Genomic DNA, 21,854 nt, shown 5'->3' on the forward strand with positions numbered 1-21,854 from the left:
GCTTCAAATGCAACCCCCATTCTCTGCCACCTTGTAGTGTAAATGTTTCCCCGGGATGGTCTGCGGCTACCCGCAGCCACCAAGCCCAGCTTGACCCTGTCGCCCCAACTCATAGTTCTGCCAGAGCCTCCCATCACCGGGCGCCAGGCACGGCTCGATTGGGGGGCACTCCCTCGCCCAGAACGACCCCCTCAGTCCCAACGCGGCTCATGGCTCATTTTCTCTGAGACCACACTCAGCTAAGTTGCCGGCGCCCTCATCTGTCTTAAACAAAAGCCTTTTAATCATCTCAGGCGGTCGGAGAGCGTACCAGGCGGATGCTGTTTTGGGGAGGAGTTGGTCCTACCCTGTATCCTTCTTCATACTCAAACCAACAAGAAAATGGATTTTCTCTAATTTAATTAACTCGCAGTGGCATGGCTTATTTCGAAATGCACATATTTGTCTTCTAAAAAAATCTCTCCTCGACACCACCAGGTTATACTACGGTATTCTTTGCGACAGCCTTATCTTTAGGAAGACAACGATTAGGTGATTGTCTATTTCAGGAATCCGGGTAGCTCCCTTTTCTCCATCTTTATACAACTTCCCACACCTCGTGGCTGCTGAGAACAAACAAACAGCAAACAAATACCTTAGGGGCCGCCGGTTTCTAACGGGCTGAGATTGCCTATTAGAATCCAGTATTGGAAAGATACGGTACCGCGGCCTATTCCGCCAAACGCGGCTTCTGGAACGTGAGCACGCCCCCGTGTGGCTCTCCAAGGCCATGCAAACGGGAAACGGTATCTCTCGGTTGGGCTTACCTAAGAGGGTGGACACACAAGCTTGCTACATTTAGACGCAGTTAAAAAAAAAAAAAAAAAAGACAGACGGAGAGAGAGAGAAATAAACCAGTTTTAAGATCCTGCAACGATCATACTACTAGGGCACTGACATTTTAACGGACGTCCAGAAATCCACACAAAGGAATCCCCTTCCGAACGAAATTATTCAATTGTAGGCTTTGTTTCTCTTGCAATTTTCACCAAAGGTTGAGAGGGCACTTTGGAAAACAGCACAATATTTTTAGTTTTGTTCCATAAAGTACAATAATTTATCTGACGGGGCAACAGTCCCCCCCCCCCAAATATAGCGAAGGTGTAAATCTGACTAGAGCTTCCTCTTTCAGGCGCCTGCTTTTAAAGTCATGGTTCTTCATTACAGCAAAGGGGACTGCTATCTATGACACCTTCCCCCCCCCCCAGAAAAAACCCACCTCAGTATATACCAGCTGTATAAAAAACATGCTGGTAGACATTTTAATCTAACCAGTATTTAAAAAAGAAGTCAATTGCTATCGAATTACACAAATGTTTGAAGGGAAATTAAGGTTATTGATCCTGAAATTAGGAATTTGCTTAGATTTATGGTGAGCCCCTGTTATGATTCTGTGTGGTCATAAATGTATGTGGGGGTCTGGATATGTGTAAGCATGTGTGTGTGTGAGAGTGGGTGGCGGCTGAATATCACAGAAGAACCTTAAGGCGCCTAATTATTCAGAAAGGTTAAAGGTGATGACCTTGACATTTTGGAAGTTCAAAGGCATACACTTATGCACTTATGTTTTTCCTCCCCCCCCCCAAACTTTGGCAATTAAAAAAATTTTGCATTTGGAAATGCATACCTCCTCTGAAGATGCATGGGGTCCTGTACACCTTATGGTTTTGTTTTGTTTTGTTTTTGACTTTGGGCTTAGGAGAGGTTAAGAGTCATAAGATTCACTTTACTTTTTTCAGAGAAAGAGATGCTTTTCTCACTCCTACAGTTTATTGCACATTGCGGAAATCTCTTTTGGGCCCACCAGAAGGTGTATAATATAACCCAATTAAGCTGTTTAGAACTTTGGCTTTTATGGTGTTGTCTAGACAGTTCAAGGTTTTGTAAACAGCCTGGCCTGGCCCTGCAACATAAAGTGCTGTTCAGCCCCCACCACATTCTTTAACTTGAAGCGATAAATGCAGTGAGGAGTGGGTCTGCAGCCTCAGGTCCTATTGCAGGGAGGGGTCTTACCTCCTCTCCTGCAGGCCCGCTGTGACACTAGCAAGGACCCCAAGCCCTCTCTCCACCATTGGTAACTTCCTTTTGGCAAATTATTATTTTTTTCAATGAAGGTTTCTAACCTTGGTTTCTTTTGGGGGGGGGACCCTGGCTCCTTGACAGCTTGTTAAGAGTGAATTTGGCTTGTCTAACAAGTTTTTTTAAAAATGGTTTTTGCCTTTTCAGAAATTCCAAGTTCACTAAGCTGGGAAATAGGGGGGAGGAGACGTCCTTCCTAGGTCCTGCTCTCCCAGCCTCATTGCCTGGAGGAAGGAGCACCACCATGGCTGGGTCCCACCGTCGATTCAGAAATTCATCTCTAGAGTGAATTTTAAAATGAGTGTAACCTAGAGAAGGTGAGAGAGAGCTACTCTTATTTCAGCAGGATCAAAAAGCATCTCACTTGATTTTCAGTTGCATATGGGAGAAGGTTCTGGCTACTAAAATACCCTAATCAGACAATAAACTTCTTTAAAGAGGAAAAAATCATATAGTGTGCTGAAGCTGTAACCTCCATTTTACTAGAAACCATTTATTCACACAAAACACAGTGACTTATGCCTCGATACGACAGACCAAAGGTACATTTCCCAGAGTTTAAATAATCTGCATTCACCAAGGGGGAAGGTCGGGTCCCTTAAACTCAGAACAAAAACAAGTGCCTTCCAACCAACCCAGCGGCCTAAACTCTCTACAGATCCCACAGCGTCCCCACGGGGACTCAGAGTGAGGGAGGGAGAACAACAGCACATTGGCGGTAAAATTGTAAAGGGACGTTTGCATTTACCATTTTCCCCTTATTAGGATCCATTCGGCCAAGTCCCCGGCCTCGTCCGCAGGCAGCAGTGGTCGCTGGGAGGTCCCGAGTTGACCGTGGGAAGGAATCGTGGAGTTCCACAGAGAAGAAGCGTCATTAAACCCAAGGACATTGGGCCTGCCGAGGGCAGGTTGCTGGGGAGGAGGGTGGGTGAGTGGGGCTCGGGGAGAGGGGTGCTTCCTGGAGCTCTCAAAATAAGGGGTTTCCAGTGAAATACTGCAGACGGTCTCTGTTCAGTTTCTTTTCTTTCATTCTTCGATTCTGGAACCAGATTTTGACTTGCCGGTCAGTGAGGTTGAGCATCCGAGAGAGTTGGAGTCTTTTCTCTTTGTTTATGTACACGTTAAAGAAAAACTCGCGTTCCAGTTCGCGGATCTGGTACTTGGTGTAGGGACAGCGCTTTTTCCGGGACCGCTGGGGGGCCACTGCAAGGCAAAGAAACCAAGAGGTGAGAGAGACCGCTGACTGCCCACCCCCACCCGCCCTGCGGCCCAGGCCCAAGCGAGGGCCAGGCCTCAGCCCGTTGGGGACGTCCCCTGCCGCAGCTGAAAGACCCTGCTTGCGTCGTGGGGGATGATATATGGGCGGGCACAGGAGAGTGCGGGCGTGGACGTGTGTACACGCCCGGACACACACACACACACACACACACACACACACACACACACACACACTGGCACAGAGGCGGAGAAGCAGAGGGCAAGGCAGGCTCTGAGTTGGAACCCTAAGGGAGAGAAACACGAGCGCGCCGGGGCATCTGCTCCGACTCCAGCCAGCAGCGCGCGTCAGCCAGAGGCTTGGATAAAGTCCAGTTCAAGGATCTCCCCACCCCACCCCCCTTAGAAGCAGGAGGCTCCAGTGTCCACACTCACCAAGTGGCTTGAAATCTCCCCTCCCTCACTCCATGGTCTCTAGCACCACCCCACCCCCCCAAACTGGGGAAAAGCTCTCTGTAGCGATTAATGTCCCCTCGAAGTCTACCTTAAGCCCACCTAAATTGGTTTCCTATCGTAAACACACTTTACAACGGCCCGGGAAATCTTATAGGATGTATAAACCCCTTCGAACGCTTATAAAGCAGCACATAAAACGGCGCAAGCAGAGGGAGGCCCCCGCCGCCCCCCCGCGCCCGCGGCCCCCCGGCCCAGCCGCCCACCCCGCACCGGGTGCCTACCTGTGCCGCCACTCTTTTCAGCCCCCGCCTCCCCCGGGGGCCCCTCGCCGTCGCCGCCGCCTCCTTCTGCCGCCCCCTTGGGCTCCGCGCCGGGGGTCGCCTTGGCGCAGGGACTTCCCCCGCCGCCACCGGCCCCCGTCTTGGGGTCGCCCTTGTCGGCAGCGCCCTCGGGCTGTGGCGGCGCAGGAGGCGGAGGGGGCTGCGGCCCGGCGAACGGGGGCCCGGGAGCAGCCTCGTAGAACTGGTCGAAACCCTGCGGCAGGATGCCGTTGCGGCCCACAGCGCTGTAGAAGTTGGAGGCGGCGCCCGCGGGGCCGTGTGGCGGCCCGGGAGCGGCGCACACTGGCTCGGGCGCCTTGAAGAGCACGTCCGGCCGGCGGCCCGCGGGAGGGAGCAGCTCGCGCTGCATGGCCGCCTCCTCAGCCGCCGCCGCCGCCGCCGCCGCCGCCGCGGCTGCCGCGTAGTAGGGAGCGTAGCCCCCGGCGCCGCCGCTGCCGCCCCCGCCGGGGCCGCCCCCGCCGCCGCCGCCCCCCGCGCCGCCGCCGCCGCCGCCGCGGTACGGCCACTTGGCGCGCTCCAGGCCGTAGTCGCGGAAGGCCACTTCGCGCACGGGCTGGACGTGCGGCGCCAGGTTGGAAGAGTAGGGGAAAGTCATCTGGCAGGACGACGGTTGCGATAGGAACGACGGCTTGCTGGCGAAGTCCGACGGGGCCACATAGTAGGCGCAGCCCGGCAGGTACATGCTGGCTGCGCTCGGGCCGCACTCATCAAAGTCGTTCATGGCTCCGCGGCGTGCGCGCCGGCGAGCCCCGGGCCGCTCCCCGCGCCGCCAACCTGAGCCATCGATTGCACAAGAGGCTTGGGCCAGGATCAACTAAGCAAAAATCCCCACCGGGCGCTGACGTGCAATTCATCTTGATTGATTCTGGTGGTAATTATGTCACGTGACGCCATGGAGAGAAATGTCCTTATATCTATATCAGCTCTCGCCAACACGCCCCGGGACGGCTCCTGGCGCCGAGACACGCGCGCGCTGGGGGCGGATCGGTCTCCCTCTCCAGCCGGCACTCTCCGGGCGCCCCCTGACCAGGCTGCGCCGCAGGCCGGTCACCTGTGCGCCGCCGGCGGCTGCCACTGCTGGGTGCATCTGCCACCGCCCGGCTGGGCCGCCCGCCCGCGCCCGCCCGCCCGCGCCGCTTTAAGTACGCGGACCGAAGCCGGCGGGGAGGAGGAGGGAGGGGGAGGAAGGGGGAGGAAGGGGGAAGGGAAAGAAGCGGAGAGCGGAGGGGGGAGCCCCAGCCCAGGGCACAGGGGACTAGGTGTGAGGTTGTGAGGTTCCCACCCCCCACACCTCTTCCTGCAGCCGCTCCCTCCCCCGCGACGCCGCCACCCTCTGCAGCTTGCCCGCCAGGAGCTTGTTGCTTCTTGCTCAAGGGGCGTAATTGCGCCACTCTCGGGGCGCGAGGAGCCCTGATTTACATATTTCTCAGCCCTGCGCGTTTATCGCGGAATAACTTGGCTCTCTCCATTCCTGACCCCGGGAACGCGAGTGCCAGCCTCAGAAAAAAACTCACGCCAAAACCCTACCAGGAGCTCACCCAGGCCAGGGCCTCGGTGCCCACTCGGATCTTTCGCCCTCTCTCCTCCTCTCTGTGTTCCTGTCTCTCTTTCTCCTTCCTTCGTCTCCCTTCAGTTTTCTCACATCTCTCTCTCCTGTCTTCTCTTCTCCCACTCCCTTCTCTTGTTTCCTCTTGCCTCCTTGGGGTGTCTGGCTGGCTCAGTCAGAAGAGCATCTGACTCTCGAGCCTCTTGCCTTCTTCCTTCCTCTTACTTTCCTCGTTTCCTTTCCTTTCTCTGTCCCCTGATCCTCTCTCTTCCTTTCCCCTAGCTGTGTGTCACCACCTCTGTGCTCTCCCTGTCGCCTCTCTGCCTTTTCTCTCCCAATGCTAACGCAAGGAGGAAGTTCAGCCAGCGGAGACGCCCCATGCCCCTCTAGAAGGTGGGGGGTCTGGTGAACAAAAGGATCTGGAGTCCTACTCTAAAGGTGCCTGGCCTCCCACTCCCTACCAACCGGAGACAAACCACTGGCGCCTCCACCCTCCTCACCCTCTCTGCTTTTTGACCTGGACTGGGACCAGCCCGCCTCACATCCAGCCCCTTCTTTGCTTCGGAGCCCCTCCAAGGCCTACGCGTCCACGCCGCCGAGTCTCCCCCAGGCTCCTGCGGTGCCCTGGGGCCGGCATGATCACTGAGGGGCTCCTCCAGGTGGTCCGGTGGCTCTGGGAGGGGGGAGTGCTCTCAGCAGCTCTTTCCTCCTTGCTTGAGCCTCCCTGTACCACTTGACCCCCAGGGCCCCCCATCCATTTGCCCCAAGGCCTCACTTTCCTTCGCTGCCGCTGTGTCCCTCTTTCCTACCCCGTGGGGCCGGGCGAGGCCTGGACTCCGGCCTCTGGGAGAGCCAGCGCTCTCCAAAGGAAAGAATCAGTCTCTCAGAAAGAAGCTCCCCAAACCCAAATCCCAGAACCGAGGGCAAGAAGTTGCCCCTGTACCCAAGATTCCTCTGCCCAGGCAATCCCAGAACTGGGTTCTGGGCCTCAACCCTACGCTCAGGGCGGGCGACGCAGGCTGAGAAGCTGGTTCCCTCCCTGGCCCCGGCTGCCGCAGTGCCCGTGTGGTGAGCTCTGCCCACCATGCCGACAGACAGAGAAAAGGCGGGTGATCGGAGCTCATATCTATTTTCTGGCCGTTGTCCCCCCCCTCTTCCTCTTTCTCCTCCCTCCTTTTCTCCCTCCCACTCTTCTTCCTCCGCCCCCCTCCCACCTCTGCTTTCCTCCGAACGCTGCGCAAACAGGTCGGTGGCGACTGGAGGGCAAGGAGGCTCCCCCAGCCCCCCAAACTACCCATCGTTTTGTGCACCTTCCTCCCAGCTGGCACCCTCGCCCAGATTCCCGCTCGCCCCTTTCTCCTCAGTCCAGACCGCCAGCACACTTATCTGCCTCCTATCTCCATCCCCCGCCCAAGCCTCTCCCTTTCGGGCTCGTTCGTGGTCGACGCCCCTGGATCTCTCTCCTAAAATGGCTCCCCGGACACTGCACACTGGCCCTGCGGCCGCTCAGGACCCAGGGCAGCGGCTGCGCCCCCCACCCCCACCCCCGCAGCCGAGTCTTTATGGGTCTGGGAGTGCGGAAAATTCTCGCACCTTCTCTTCGTACGGGGTGGGGCGCAGGCAGCCTGCTGCCCCCAAAGCGGAGCCTGCTGACCGCCGAAGAGGGAAATGGGGAGGACGGAACCATTCAAGTTCAACGACATGGCGATGGCGGCTCCGGCTGGAGCCGCGCTTTGGCGGGGGAGGGTGCGCCATCTGCAGCGGCGCGCGGGTGCACAGGGGAAGGGGCAGCGGACCCCTCTCTGCGCGTTAGCGCGGACCCCCGCCCCCACACCCAACCTTGGGCTTTCATTTTCCGCCCGGCCCGCTACGGCCTTTTGCCCTAGCTCCCTCCTCGATCCTCACCCCGAAACCTAAGGAAAACCGCAGCCTCCCGACCCGCGCGTCCCGCGAGAACCTACCATGAAGACTCCGGCGTTGTGGCCTTGTCCTTGCCTGCGCGGCCCCACTCGAAGCACAGAGAGCGCATCCGACCCTCCCGGCACATCCAGCTGCTCCGCGAGTGGTAGCTTTCCGCGCAGCGCCCAGACGCGATGCGGTAATTTTGAGCCACCCAAGATAAGACACTAACTTGACCTTAACTTTGTCAGGGCGCCCCTGGTATCTGGAGAACGTGAACAGACACTGTCTGGCAGCCCTCGTAAAAGCTGACTGGGGAAGGGATTCTGAGTCATTTCATTTATTGCCACTACAGTTCTGCAAGAAAGCTTTTCCTCCCTGCCAAACTTTAATTATTTATGCTCTTTTAGGAAACGAAAGAAGAGGAGAAACGCGGGGGGAAAACACCCAGAGCCAGTCCCTTCCCAGCAGAACCTTTGGAATGGACTCCCTAAGTCAAATGACCGGAGAACAAAAATGTGGGGAGATCACCTTTGTCCAAGGACGATCGGACAGGCGCTGTGCACCCCCCCCCCGCCCCACGAAGGGGGGGTGGTGGTGAATGCAGCTGGGAGAGGCGGGGTGAAGAGGCACCCTCCCCCCCACCCCCGCAGACATGAATATTTACAACGGTTCTGAATTTCTCCTCCACCCGCCGGCCTCCCGGAAGCCTCCCCAGCCCGCCTCCCTCGGGAAGAGCCCCCAGGCCTTAAGAGTCCCCCGGTCGGCCCTCTGAGCTCGCAGCCGATTGAATGCCAGACGAAGCCATTTTTTCTCGTTTAAAACCCTTTTTCTTGATCAAGAGGCCTGCCTGGACTGCCGCATTTCGGAGGACGCATTTGTCTTTGTGCGAGGGAATGTTGAGCACTCAGATTTCAGCATCATTTCTCTCGGCGTTTGTTTCTTACGAATTTCATCGTGGTTCCAAATCCCTGACAGGACTTCGGCTAGGAAAGGAGAGAGGACACCACTGCCTTTGTATTTGTGCGGGTCAGTAAAAGGGATAGATTTGAAAAAACACTGCTGAAGCCCCAACCAACAGTCAAGATTTTACACTTAGAATCCTTTCGATCTCTTTGGGGAGTGGTCTCCATGAATTTCTCCTCCCACCCCACATCCCAGGCTAAAGAGAAAGAACATGGTGATTTAATGGTATACATGGGAAAGAAACTCTCTCTCTGTGTTACTGTAGGGTCTGCATCTAAGTCTGATTTCCTAGTCTTTTACCCAGCTTTCCGGACCTGAGGTCTGAGAGGTCTGAGTGTGGCCTCCGCCTTTGTTCCCTTGTTCTGGGAGAGAGATCCAGCTCCGGGTACCACCGCCTCCCTGAGCCCCATCAGGTGGGAAAACATTTCTAAAGACAGGGCCTCAGGAGCCTCTGGCTTCCTACCCGCCCCCCGCCCCCCCCCCACCATTGTGTTTTTCTTAAAGGAGCTACTTTAAAAATATTTTTAACATACACATCAAACTGGCTTCAGGAAAGGGGAGTTGGAACCCATGAACACTTGGTCTTAGAGATTTAGTGGTTCTTGCTAATTCTTCCACTTGCTAAAAGCTAACAGTTCTCTAGTTGCCATCTCAGAGCTAGCTGGGAGTTGGGGTCTGCAAGAGGATGGCAGCTTTCCCAGCCTCAGCTGGAGGCTCCTAAGGCATATAAGGGTGCTGAGGCCACATTTCCCAAGGGACCATGCTGGGCTCCAGGCAAAGGTGCCAGCATGGAGAATTTCCACAGGGCATAGCCTGTTTGAAAGAAGCCTGACCAAAAACATGGCAAGGAGAGATCTTTTGTATTGAGACCCGAGGAGCCTCCTATTTTGGCAGGCACCCCCTCCCCATAACAGCAAGCTTCAAAATTGGGGTATTTAGGCAACATACAGAAGCCCTGGGGTGCAACAAGCTTAGAGTTCCCTTAAGGTTGGAGACAAGCTCAAGTCTGCCTACAGTCCCCTTTCCTCCCACTTGGATGTTTCATACACATTTTATTCATGGGCTTTTATGCACCATTTTCTGACCGACTTGGAAGCCATTTTCTCATTTAATGAACAGTCAACACCCGCAGCGAAACCACAACCAGAAAAGAAAAACGAATTTGGTGGCCTAACATCATTAGGAGGGAATCTGAATTGTTTAGAAAAATGGACATCAGTCCCTTGACAACTTGGCTGGGACTTGGATATTTATTTCCATTCAAAACATTTCTATGTATCTGATATGTACAAGCTATTGTGGGGTTTTTTTTTTTGACAAAATCAAAACAACATAAAACATGCACAACAACTATTAGATAGCAGAGAAAATGCAATTAGTCAAAACATCAACTGAGGTCAGTTGGGCTGAGGCTTGGGGCTATGTGGGGTGCCCACTCCCCATCTAGGGCCTAGTCCCCCACTAAAAACAAGTCATCCGACTTTGGGAAGGAATCAACTCTTTGGCTGTCATACATCTCAGTTGAAGTTGGGGGGCGCTACTTCTGAGAAGGAGAGGGAAAAGAGGTAGGGGATGGTAGGAGGAGTTGGAGGGGGGTGCTCGGTTTCAGTGAGGTTAAGACAGGACACCCCAGCACATGCAAAACACCTCTACCTGGCATTCAGGAACCCCAGCTGCAACAAAGCAAGCCCAGCAGGGCCCAGGGCCTTACAGGCTCCATGGAGGCAGGACAGGCATGGGCTCAGGAAGGGCATAGCGCTGAGGCACAGAAAGGCCCCCAGTGGGGTTGTCTGGTGGTGATGAGGGTGAGAGAGCGGAACTTCTCTCTACTTGGTCTAGAGCAGCGACCAGGGGCTGAGGATTTGAAGGGCCTCCTCCTTCACCCCCTGACTACTGGAGGGCCTCTCACCTCCGCCTAATTATCCTAATTCAAGAAAGACATGTCCGCACCCTTACCCACCTCGACAGGACAGCCATATTTACAGTTGGAATGTAGGACACCCTTATCCTTGCTCACTCCCTTCTCCTCCCCCTGGATATTTTCCCCACCTCTTAGTGCACTCCAGCCTCAAAGCAGACTAGCAGCTGTCCTCACCAGAGCTCAGTCCAGTTACAGAGTGCAGGGCTCTGGCCTAGGCGTGTATGAGGAGATAGGAGACGTAGGGGAGTTTTACCAGTACAGTCTAGAGATTTCAGTTTGTGGTGGAGCCTCAGCCTCCCTGCTCGAATCCATGGGAAGGAAGTATGCACCCCATTCTGCCCAGCTGGAAGGGTCAGCCCAGCCCAAACTCCGAGGTGTCCATGAGTTTGTCCAGCCACCCCAGCCTTCTTCCCCTTGCCTTTCCTCTCCAAGTCTGAAGGTCTAGGGTAGCTTTTGTCCTCCGCAAGCAGCCAGGGCAGACAGGAGAGGGGCGGCACCCTTTCCTCACTCCAGAGCCACGATTCTGGCTTTGCCACAAGCGGCTTTGGTGGCAAAGAGAATTGGGCCCGCAGCCCTTTCTACTCCTTCCCGGAGGCCTTCCTAAATTCAATTCCACTCTGCGCTCTAGTGAGGTGCCTGCTAAATTCAAAAAAGAACTGGGGAGGAGAGGAAAGGGAGTCTAGGTGGAAGCAGAATTCCAAGTACAAGGGTGCTAGAGTGAGCCCCCGTGTAAATGCCCCGGACAAGAGCTAGGACAGGTGACCCCAGGCCCCCACTTGGGAAGCCTCAAGGCCAAGGTTGTGCTGCAACTTCTGCAGGCCCCTCCCAGAGATCGGAAAGCGTGGAGGCCCAACTGGCCAGGGCACCTGGGCTGTGGACTGAGTGGGAGGGTACTTGGGACCAGCGGAGAAGGAGCGGAAGGAAAAGCCCCTAGTCCCAGTTCTTCCTCCACGCCAGGCCTCGGCTTAAAAGGGCAGGCCTGGCCAGCCGCGGCCACGCGGGGGGCTAGTATAGCGCCAGCGCCTGCTCGCGCAGGACCACGCGCTTCTTTTTCATACGCCGGTTCTGGAACCAGATTTTGACCTGCTGGTCGCTGAGGTTCAGCCGGTTGGACAATTCCTTGCGCTTCTGGCGGTTGATGAATTCGTTGAGGAGGAATTCGTTCTCCAGCTCCGCAATCTGCTGCTTGGTGTAGGGTTTCCGCTTCTTGCGGGTCCTCCCTGGGGCCGCCCCCCACGGCAGGCCTGCAACACACCCCCAACCCAAGTCAGCCCTGCCGGCTGCTCCCAGTTGTCTGCCCGCCCCCAGCGGCTCCCTCCCTCTGCACACTCTCCCCTGCACCCCACCTCCCAGCCCAGCCCAGACTGGCCCAGGGAGCATGGCCACCGTTTACCGTCGGGCAGCGAAGGTCGCAGGCAAGAGGCGACGCCCGCCGCCTGCACTGTCATGTTCAAGTTGAGCGGGCCCTTGGTGTCGTCCTTGAAGCCGGCAGCGCAGGGGGTCCCCTCGAGCAGGGCTGCAGAGCCCGCTGCCGCACGGCCCACACCCGCGTAGTCGTACTTGGCCGCTTTGAGAGCAGCGGCCGCGGGGGCCAGGCTAGAGTCGGGGACGAAGGGCGGCCGCACACGGCCACGGTCCTCCGGCCCAGCGGCCACATCGGGCGCATAAAACTTGGCCTGCTCTTCGGGTCCATCCTTGGCGCCCAGGGGCTGTAGACCAAGCGGCCCGGAACCGGCCAGGTAGGGCTGCGAGAAGCTGCCGAAAGCGGTGGCACCGGCAGGCTGCGCTGGGGCGCAGGACGCGGGCGTGGTGGCCCAGGGCAGCGCCCCTCGCGGGTATGAGATGGGGGGGAGCGCGGCCAACTGGCCGCCATTCGGCCGCAGGTTGGAGAAGTAGAAGGAGTCAGGCGACTGCAGATTCAGAAGCGAGCCCACATAGCCCGCTCTGTAGAGACTGCGCTCACACATCTCCAACAAAGGGCTTCGGCTGCGCTCGCAGCAGTATTTAGTTACAACCGGGAATAAGAGGACAGGCTCAGACGATTGGACGAAACTTTGCCTGCAGGTTCTTCAAAGCCGGTCATTTCAGCACCGCCTACATCCCCCGACCCGTTTTCCCCCCCTTCAGGGTATTATGATAACTCCCGCAATATTCGATGGAGAAGGAGGAGGCTGCCAGGCAGAAGAACCAAGGAACGTGGAACGAAGGTGAAACCACTGTGAGTTTCCGGGCTCAGCTTCAGGAGCGGGGGACATTGGGTGCCTTTGCCCCAATGTCCCTTGGGATCCTTCTTGGTCTTGATTGGCTTTGCACTCCCCCTTCCCACTGGCTACCTAGACCAGGCTTGCTTCCACGAGCTTTAAGTTGCAGCCACGGCCTTTTCTAGCGCTGTGCACCTCTGGCTAGGCTTGTCTAGAGAGTCCACTGTCTGGTGGGGCCACCAGCTCTGTCCCTAGGCCTGAGCTATGCTACTCCTAGGCCGATTTCTTCCTGCCCCTGTCCCTCTGGAGAGGATTCTGCACTGGTCATGTTGCATCGAGGACCCACACACGGCCTGAACCCGGCATGCTCCAAAGGTTTGCTGATGGAGGAGAAATGCATCACAAACTCTGCCCAAGTTTGGTGCCCAGGAAGGTGGTTTCACACCAATTCTGGTGTGCTTCTCTATGGCCAAGTCCTCTGCTCCCAGGAAATTTGCGGCCATCCCGGTCTGTGGAGAATGCTGGCCCAGGAAGGGGCAGCTGCATTGGCCAATCATGGCCAAAGGCTACATTCCTTTTATTGCCAGGAGTCACCTTGGCGACTACGTCCTGCCAACCAGAACTCCAAGCTGTTCAACTCCTCTGCAGCGGGCAGAGCAGAACGAGCTCCCCGGACTTGGTGTGGAAGGACAGAAGAGCCAGAGTCACTCGGCGGGGAACAGCACGGCTCGCCCAGGCAGCAGGCTAGCGGCGTTGCTCCGCTCAACGCCTCCAAGGCCGCTGGCGGGTTCGGGGTTCTGGAGAACAGGGGCCTGAGCAGGAGGGGCGGCGCTCCCTCGTCGGGGGCAATGCGGCAGCCCCCTCCGCAGGCCCTCCGGTTTAGCTTGGCCAGAGGGCTATGGGTCCTCCTCCCCTGCCTCGGTCCCAAGAAACCCAGTGGCCGCGTGACTGGCGGCCACCCCAACCTGCAGCCCTCCTCGCGGTCCCCGAGCCAAGCTGGAATTGGTTAGACCGCCAGCTCCGGCACGGAGACCACACAGGCGCCGCCGGAGGGCAAGGCTGACCACCGCGCTGCGACTTTGTTGTGAGTTATGGCGACCAATTGGGCGGTTCTGGGGAACGCAGCCGGTCTCTTCCTCCCGCTCTGGGGCGGGGGTATGGGGTGAGGGTGGGGATGTCCGAGACTCCTCAGGGTTCTGTCAGAGTTTCCTTACCAGCTCAGACACAGAGGGAAAAAAACTCCACTCCCCGTCCTTGGGGGTGGGGGCGTGGGGAGGTGTAGCCATAAGCTGCAACCTCAGTTCTTAGGGGCTTAAGGGATCCAGGCTCTCGTTTTGGGAAACTCTCCCTGTTTTCCAGGAGCTACAGACTCCCCAGGCCCAAAAGCTCCAGCTCCAGGGATCCCTGGAGTCTCATCTCCTCCCGTCTCAGCATGCAGCGATGCTCCGGTATTTCCAAGTCCAAGGGTGTCTTCTCCCGACCCTTAGGCAGCCGCACAGCAGCGGTTTACCCCTGGGGACTAAAGACATAAAGGCACTAAGTGAGCAATGAAAGACTAGAACAATTAGATTCCCTCCATTTCTCTTTGGCTCAGAGTGGTGTCCATCTGCCCCACCTTATCTCCTGGGTTTGTAATTTCCGAGGTCCAGCAGGCAAAGTTGTACGCTGGGAGCTAAGAGCTTGGAGCTGAGGACTGCGCGGCGGGGCGGGGCGGGGGCGGGGGCGGGGTGGGGGTGTTGGTGGGAAGGGCAGGAGGCTTGGCTGGTGAGCTGGAGAATGGGAGAGGATTTGGCCGCGGAGCTAAACCGCGAGTTCTGCCAATGCCGCCGACCGCCCAGGAGATGGCGAGCGAGCTCCACGCCTGGCGAGGCGCCGCCGCACGGTCAAGATCAACAGTGAAGGGCGGCACAGCCGGCCTGGGGTCGCCAGCCCGTGCGGTCACGGCCCGCTGCCAGGCTCCGCCAAGCGTCTCGGAAAGCCGGAGATCGTGGCAGCAAGGCTGGCGGGGACAGCGGAGTCAGAGGCACCCGGCAGGCTGCCAGACACGGGGAAGTGTCTCGGCCGCCCCTTTGTCTGGCGGTGCGTCCTGGCTGCAAACGCCTCCTTCGCCTCGTGGATCACGCGTAGACGCGCGGGCCTGGAGTCTCCACCAGCGGCACTCCAAACCTGCTAGGTTTCAGACGCGTCCTCCCTGCGGCCTCTCGGTCTCCGCCCGAAGAAAGGCCTCTCTCCCAAGCTCCCTTCGCCTTTGCTCCCCGTGGGCCTCCCTACCCGCGCTCCGGCCACCTACCGGCTCCTCTCCTCCCTCCTCAATTCGGAATATAAAAGGAATGCATATAAATAGCAACGTCTTCATCTGTTATTGATTTAGCCATCAATTCAAATTCCACCGGAGAGCATTTGAGCAGTTTTAATCTTCAGCAAACCTCCCCATTTCTCCTAGGCAGAGTAAACTGACCAGCAAACTACGGATGAAAGGAAAACCTCCAGGCAATCCCCGCATCCGACAGGAAACCTCAGAAATGGACCTGGGAAATGGAGTGCGGCCCTGGAGTCTGGAATTTACCAAAAAGGAGGAAAAACGACGTTGGAAAAGAAGGGAAAACAGGCCTGCTTCAGATGAAAGCACATCTTGCGAGGAAAGCAACATGCTAATTAGAAACTCTTCCTTAAAGTGGAAGGTCGGGGTAGTTATGTCCAGGGTTAGTTCTGTTCAGGGTTACTTCTCCAGAATTTGAGTCGTAGTCCGTTCTCTCTCTGTTTGCCTCTGTCTCCCTCTGTGTCTCTCTATCTCTGCCAGTTAAAACGAAGTTGGCCGCCCATAGCCAACCATCGATGCAAGATATGAAAGAAATCAAGCCGGGCCAGAGAAAACGAAAGTAGCTCCGGACCTTGGGTCTCTGCGTTTTCTCTAGCGGATCCATAAGGGAGCCCTCCCGCCATAAGAGTTTACATATTGTGTGAGGTTTTAAACATGCGTATTTAACTTACATACCAAAAAGTTAGCAACCACTAAACTGATTGTGCCTAGGCGCTAACAACACGAGGCACCCAGCTTCTCAGCGGCCATTTCCCTGAGTGGCAAAAAGGCCTCAAAAAAGCAAGTTCATTGGGCCTAAAAATTGCGTCTAGAGGTTTAGGGCGTATAATTATGGTTTTCAGTCCTCAAACGCTGTTTGGAGGCTGCTCGGAAAGGGCGATAAGGGATCAGCCTGAAATGTTTCTTTTTCAATTGCCAAATATGGATGTGTCTCATTTCTGGATCTTCCAAGAGTAGATATTTATAACAGCCTTTCTAGGAAGAACACCTTCAAGTGAGCACAATTTCCTACACCCAGACACAAACATACATATTGATTAAAAAAATAAAACTATTTGAATAAAGTGATAATATTGAAAGAGAAGTAAAATTTTATTGGAGATGTTTTTTTTTTTTTTTTTGGCCCGGTAAAAATACCATTTCAGACACCGCAAATTATATTCTCATTTAAAGACATCACTACTTATGTTAAAGCCACAGGGAAAAGGGTGGAGAGGGGTGGTGGAAATGGAGTGGGGTTTCAGAAAGTAGAACTGGTATTGAGTTTCCTTCATCTATAGCGAACATCATAATGTTGAGGACAACAAGATTTTATAATAAATAAGAACACAAGAGGTAACACAAGCTTGGAAAAAGAAAATACATAAAAGACGAAGAAACAAGAGAGTTCTGTTTATTTGCATCTCCCTAGGAATAAAAAAAAAATCATTTTTAAATGCCTGAAGCACTGCACACATATCCCAGCTCACAGACATTTCATCTACAAAAATATCTCTTGGTTGTATAAATATGCAGCACTTTAAAAAGTAGTTCTTTATCATCACATCATTTTTTTTCCACCTTGAACTTTAGAGCTCCACATTTTCATATTTGTTAGATGTTTTAAAATTCCAAGAGGGGCTCAATACATTTGTTCAGACAGTCAAGTTCTTCCTTGGGTTCTGGACAAAAGTTCCCACCCTTGGCCACATTGATTCATTCCCTTTCAGGGGACTGAGGAGATCACTTCAGTTCTAGTCCCACAGACCCAGGGTCAAGGAGAAGGTGTGCATTTATACCACCCATGGATTACTCTCACATTTGCAGCCATTTAAATATCTGCATTCAGAGCTGGGGAAATGAAGGCATCCATGAGGACAAATTATTTTCAAATTAAAGATTATAAAAGCACAAATCGACGACATATACTAAACACATAGAAGTACAACAGCAAATGAAAGATCCGAAGTAGGGAAGATTGTCTTCATTTCGATATCGATACAAACCCTATTTAATAAGGTAGCTGCTTTTAAAGCCATCAGAGTACCTCCAGCCGCCTGTTTTTAGACTTTCCCAGTGACCTTAGAGTGCTGCCTGCCCAGAGCTGTTTCCACTTGCCTCAGGGTGACTGCTGAGAGCTAATGATTAAATTGCCCAATCACAGGATATGAATGACTGCAAATCGTTCTGCCCTAATAGATTATGAAGATAATCAGTGCTGGAAACAGGCATTTGAAGTAATTTAAGAGAATAAAACCCTAAAATCATAATGGCACTTCTGAAATTCTTTGGGGGGGGGTATTATTCAAAAGTACTTCAAGTCCTTTATACTGGCCTGGAGGGAGAAACAGAACATTAAAAACATCATAAAAAATAAACCTAGACAAGAACAAAATCAATAATAAGCAAGTAAGAAACAGAACTACAAAGTCAGGTTGGGGTAGCAAAAGGTTTTAGAGCCTGATAGGGGAAGAGAGAAAAACAATTCACAAAATTTGCCATGATTGGCAGGGAGGTGGGAGGAATTAAATACATATTCAAGTCTTTCCGAAGGTCTTTTGGAGACAACTGAAAGCATTTAAATTCTCTTTGACCAATCTGGTCCACATCAGGAGACAGTGTCTTTGAGCTTGGAGACGATTTTCTTGTCTTTCACTCTTCGGTTCTGAAACCAAATGGTCACTTGTCTCTCGGATAGGTTCGTGGCGGCTGAGATCCGCCGCCGCTTGTCCTTGTTAATGAACTTGTTAATGGCATACTCGTTCTCCAGTTCTTTGAGCTGCAGTTTGGTGTAGGGCACCCTCTTCTTCCTCCCCCGACGGTAGACACACATGTCTGGCTGATTTAGAGCCACATCCCCTGGTATTTAAAAAAAAAAAAAAAAAAAAAAAAAAAGCACGAAAAAAATTAGACCAGGGTTTCTGGGGGCACCACTGGGGACTGTGTGTGTACATTCGGAAGGGGTATGGAGAATAAAGAAAACCAGGCTGTTTGCATTTTATTATTGTTTACACAGACATATTATTTACACATTATTAAAGAAAGATTATTTACACTTCAAAGTGAAGGCCATTTGATGCTGATGGATCATCATGGTTTCTCAAACCAGCATCTTAACAAGCCTTCAATTTTATGGCATGGTTATTGTGGACAGTTACAAGGACAGTTTCTGCAAATGCCTGTGGCATACATACAAACAGTCTTTTAAAAATCCAGTTTGTTGTTGTTGTTCAAGCTTTGATTTCTTGTGTTCCTGTGTTTGGAGGTTGTGAGCTCTTAGAAGCTTAGTGGTCACCCTGGGGCAGACCTGTGCTTCAAAAGTGGGGCCCAACACTGACACTTCTTTGGGGAGGAGGGGCCAAGGCCTGGGCAAAGGGCACGCAAAGACCTTCAACTGTGGGAGAAAAACAGGCTTGTACCCGCACGCAGAAGAAAAGGGTTGTGAGAAAGACAGTTGAAATCAAAGGAGAAATGTACAGATTTCAGGCAAACTGGACGAACTGTTCCATAGGTTAACCCTGGCCGGCCAGGAGGACTAGCGCAGCTCCCAAGTAGGGGCATACACTACTAGCGCTTTCTTTTCGTTCTCGCGCTCTCTCTCTCCCTCTTCCCTCCCCTCCCTCCCTCCCTCCCTCCCTCCCTCCCGGCCACCCCTTTTCCCCCGTCGCCCCTACCTGGAAAGGAGGATTTCCAAAAATGGGAGCCCTGTGTCTGGTCCTTGGCACAGTACACCTGGCTGTTCCACCCGTTGGCCAGCGTCCAGGACTGGTAGCCCTCCATGGAGATGTACGCCTCGTGCCGAGGCTCCCCGGAACCGAAGGTGGACACCATGTCGATGTAGCCAGGCACGTGCTGGTAGGGACTCGTGTAGCCCTGGTAGAAGGACACCTCCTTGGCTCTTGCGGGCACCTCGTTGGCCGGTACGCTGCTGCTTGCCAGGCCCGACACGTCCATGTACTTCTCCACCGGGAAGCCTCCCAGCGAGGCGTGCGGCGACGACTTGAGAGCGTTTTGCTGTAAGCCCACGCCGTGCGACATGCGGCAACTGTAGTAGCCGTTGCCGAAGTGGTAGCCGTAGCCCAGAGCTGGGGCGCCCGGAGGCGCTGCAGCGGCCGCGCCGGGCGCGGGACACTCTTTGGCGGAGGGAGCCTCTGGACGCGCTGCGACCACAGCCGAAGATGACGACGACGAGGCGGAGCCCGCACGCTCCGAGGTCCCCGGGTATGCGAAGCCCGAGGCCGCCGCCGCCGCCGCCGCCGCCGCTGCCGCCGCCGCACGCCCGGAGTGTGTCCCGGCGAACACTGGCGCCGAGAGGAAGCCGCGACACTGGCCGGGGGCCGCCGCCGCCACGGAGGAGGAGGAGGAGGAGGCTGGGGCCGCCCCGGCGGCCCCGCCGTCCGCCCGCAGCCCGTCCATGTCCCAGCTCCCGGCGCGGCTCATGGCCCGGCCCGGCCCGGCCCTGGCCCGGGCCCCGGCCCCGCGCAGGACACCATGGCGCGGCGCGCTTCCTCCCCTTTCTCTCTCGTTCTCTGGCTCCCGCCCTCTTCCTCTCGCCCTCTCTCCCTCTGCGAGCCTCCCGCCTCCCGCCCGCCCGCCCTCCAACAGGTTAGCTCATCGCGGGACGTTTATAAAAACGAAGTTCAGGTTGGGAGGGGGCCTGGGCCGGTCGGGGGGCCTCCTCCCTCCCCGAGGGCTCCCGCTCGGGGCCGCGCCATTGGCTGCGCGGGGCCACGTGGGGGTGGGGGCGCGGGAGAGTCTGGCTCCGGGCCCGGGCCCCGCTGGACCCACCCACCCCGGCCCCTACCCCTTCCCAGCCCCTAGCGCAGCCCACCGCCCCTTCCCGCCCTCCTCTGGACCCTGGCGTTTGCGCCGAAGCCAACCCCCACGAGCTGATTGCGCGACCGCCCATCCTAGGCCCTGTCTGCGACTGAGAAGGGCGCCGAGGCCTGCCGCTTGTTTCGGCCACGGCTGTTTTTGCCACCTCTCCTCGGATCCCCGAGCGTACAACTAAACGAAGGCGAAGGACAGAGATGATCAGAATGATGTGAAAACAGCCTGATTTTTGACCCTGTTGCTTGATCCCTTGGATTAGCTGACCTAGACCCCAAACCCGAGGGAGCTAATTTTCCCTACGTTAAGCATTGCTACCGGGCAAAGGCATTTCACGCATGTTCTCATAAAGGATCCTCTGAATTAAGACCAATTGGAGCAGACCCTCCCTACACACACACACACACACACACACACACACACACACACACACACACACCGTCCACCAGGAAAATGCCCACGAAGCGCCCTTGGTGCCGGACAGAGACTTACAAGTAAGTCAAGCGGACGAAAAGACTCGGCCTTGACGCGGCGAACGTGACGATCTGCCCCAGGGAGAAAAGGACGGATGCCTGGTCCACACTATTCGCCTCTACACTCAGGCCTGCCGGGAGTCGCCTCCCGAACTGGGCTCCCCGGCCCTTGCTCAGATTCCCCTGGCCAGCAGCAAGACCCTGCGGAAGGCTCTTGGAGAAAGCCACTCTGCTGCCCGCCACGAAACTTCTGCGCCTCCCCTGCAGCCCAACTGCCTCTTGCATTTTGCAGCCACCACCCGCCCCCGCCCATTACTCACACCAATTAATTGAAAACTTCACTTTCCCAGGGACCTTTGTTTCGCTTTCTTTTCCAAGCTGCCAACTGCAGAGAACTGAGAGGGGCAAATTAGGAAGGTAGTTTTTTTTCCCCCGCGAGCAAAGTTGGGGCTCCCGATAGGAGCAGCCAGAGCAACTGGGTCTGGTCTCCCGGGATAAAGTGGGCTCCTGTGACAAGCATCACAGCCCTGACCGGATTCATCCCTTCGTGCCATTTCTCAGACACAGAGCCCCAGCACCGCCCCCACCCCATCTTAGCCATTAATGGGGAGCTGGTATGTGTCCGGCTGTAGACTTAAGGCTACACCTTAGGAGCAACGTTTCATTTGAGGAGTTGAAGGTGCTGGGTGGGGTTCAGGAGTCCTCAGAGTGAGCCCACTTGGTTCTGTAGCATCAACTCCCCAGGTCAGCCCATCTCCAAGAAAATTGTTCCCCTGAGCCTTGATTGGTGAAGCCAGCTTGTCACCCAGCCCTGCCATTCCTGGACCCAAGACATGACTGGATGGGGCAAGTAAAAACGCCCAAGAGGCCCTCCTGGGCCTGGCCTGGCATTGCAGGGTGGGCTGCTGGTGTTGGGAGTGTTGACACGCAAAACGCAGTAACCATAAAAGGCTCAAATAAAGGGGAAAGTTATGAGAGGGGCGCTGGAAAGGAAAAGCAGGGGAATTTGACCTTTTTGAAGTCCTAGATGTGTTCATGATCAAATTTGAGTCAGAGGGGGCTGAGCCTTTTTAGAAAGTCATAGGGAATAGAAGTTTGCTGGTGAGAGCAATTTTGGTTACTCGAAACAAGGAGGCAAAAGTTAGTAATGGAAGCTGAATTGGCGTTTTTAAAACACCAGCGGGGCCAGGTGACAGAGTTGCGGACTTTTTGAAAGAGTTTGGCTGGGTCGTCTTTACCCAACAATTTTGGTACCAAACCAGTCATGGAATGCTGCCCTGAAACACTTATTTTTCCTTTGTCTTCCTTGCTTTTTCTCAGAGAAAATACAGGCATCTTTAAATTTTTTTTTCCCCTGCGACCTCAAAAAGCAAAGTTGTTGAAATAATTTCTAAGACATAACAGGCACCAATGAACTTTCAGTCTTTTAAAATTAAATATCCCTGTGATTTTGCACACCGGGACCTCTATGCCATATTCTATCTGATACACTTTATTAGCCGATTATACGCCAAAAAAATGAAGAAAATGAAATTAAGCTAGGAAGGAAGAATTTGTCAGGTTTTGCTGATTTGAGACAGCCCTTCAAT

The 21,854-nt window shown here is 54.9% G+C and overlaps 3 protein-coding genes and 2 long non-coding RNA genes across 6 annotated transcripts; 2 read left to right on the forward strand and 3 right to left on the reverse strand.

Moving 5' to 3' along the window:
* Window positions 1-3,076: 3,076 nt before the first annotated feature.
* Window positions 3,077-8,151, reverse strand: HOXD11 (homeobox D11). Of its 2 annotated transcripts, none has more exons than XM_047873426.1 (2): window positions 4,071-5,226; window positions 3,077-3,321 (listed from the first exon to the last, which is right to left on the reverse strand). In XM_047873426.1, the coding sequence occupies exons 1-2, from the start codon at window positions 4,849-4,851 to the stop codon at window positions 3,086-3,088; spliced, it is 1,017 nt and encodes a 338-aa protein (XP_047729382.1). In that variant the 5' UTR covers window positions 4,852-5,226; the 3' UTR covers window positions 3,077-3,085. The 2 variants fall into 2 exon arrangements, 1 of the variants encoding a protein (XP_047729382.1); XR_007155163.1 differs by lacking the exon at window positions 4,071-5,226 and adding an exon at window positions 7,638-8,151 and having other exon boundaries at window positions 3,184-3,321.
* A 3,316-nt stretch (window positions 8,152-11,467) lies between these two features.
* Window positions 11,468-12,695, reverse strand: HOXD12 (homeobox D12). The gene is made up of 2 exons (XM_047873848.1): window positions 11,856-12,695; window positions 11,468-11,706 (listed from the first exon to the last, which is right to left on the reverse strand). Exons 1-2 carry the CDS (start codon window positions 12,427-12,429, stop codon window positions 11,468-11,470), a joined length of 813 nt encoding a protein of 270 aa, XP_047729804.1. The 5' UTR covers window positions 12,430-12,695.
* Window positions 12,110-13,514, forward strand: LOC125174079 (uncharacterized). The gene is made up of 3 exons (XR_007155244.1): window positions 12,110-12,201; window positions 12,590-12,680; window positions 13,251-13,514. It is a non-coding gene; the product is annotated as an uncharacterized LOC125174079 (long non-coding RNA).
* Window positions 13,515-13,562: 48 nt separating this feature from the next.
* On the forward strand, window positions 13,563-16,058 carry LOC125174080 (uncharacterized). Its single transcript, XR_007155245.1, has 3 exons — window positions 13,563-13,747; window positions 14,023-14,203; window positions 15,107-16,058. It is a non-coding gene; the product is annotated as an uncharacterized LOC125174080 (long non-coding RNA).
* A 301-nt stretch (window positions 16,059-16,359) lies between these two features.
* On the reverse strand, window positions 16,360-19,502 carry HOXD13 (homeobox D13). Its single transcript, XM_047873847.1, has 2 exons — window positions 18,637-19,502; window positions 16,360-17,821 (listed from the first exon to the last, which is right to left on the reverse strand). Exons 1-2 carry the CDS (start codon window positions 19,400-19,402, stop codon window positions 17,571-17,573), a joined length of 1,017 nt encoding a protein of 338 aa, XP_047729803.1. The 5' UTR covers window positions 19,403-19,502; the 3' UTR covers window positions 16,360-17,570.
* Window positions 19,503-21,854: the final 2,352 nt, after the last annotated feature.

The sequence above is a fragment of the Prionailurus viverrinus genome, chromosome C1, assembly GCF_022837055.1.
Source record: "Prionailurus viverrinus isolate Anna chromosome C1, UM_Priviv_1.0, whole genome shotgun sequence".
Lineage (NCBI taxonomy): Eukaryota > Metazoa > Chordata > Mammalia > Carnivora > Felidae > Prionailurus > Prionailurus viverrinus.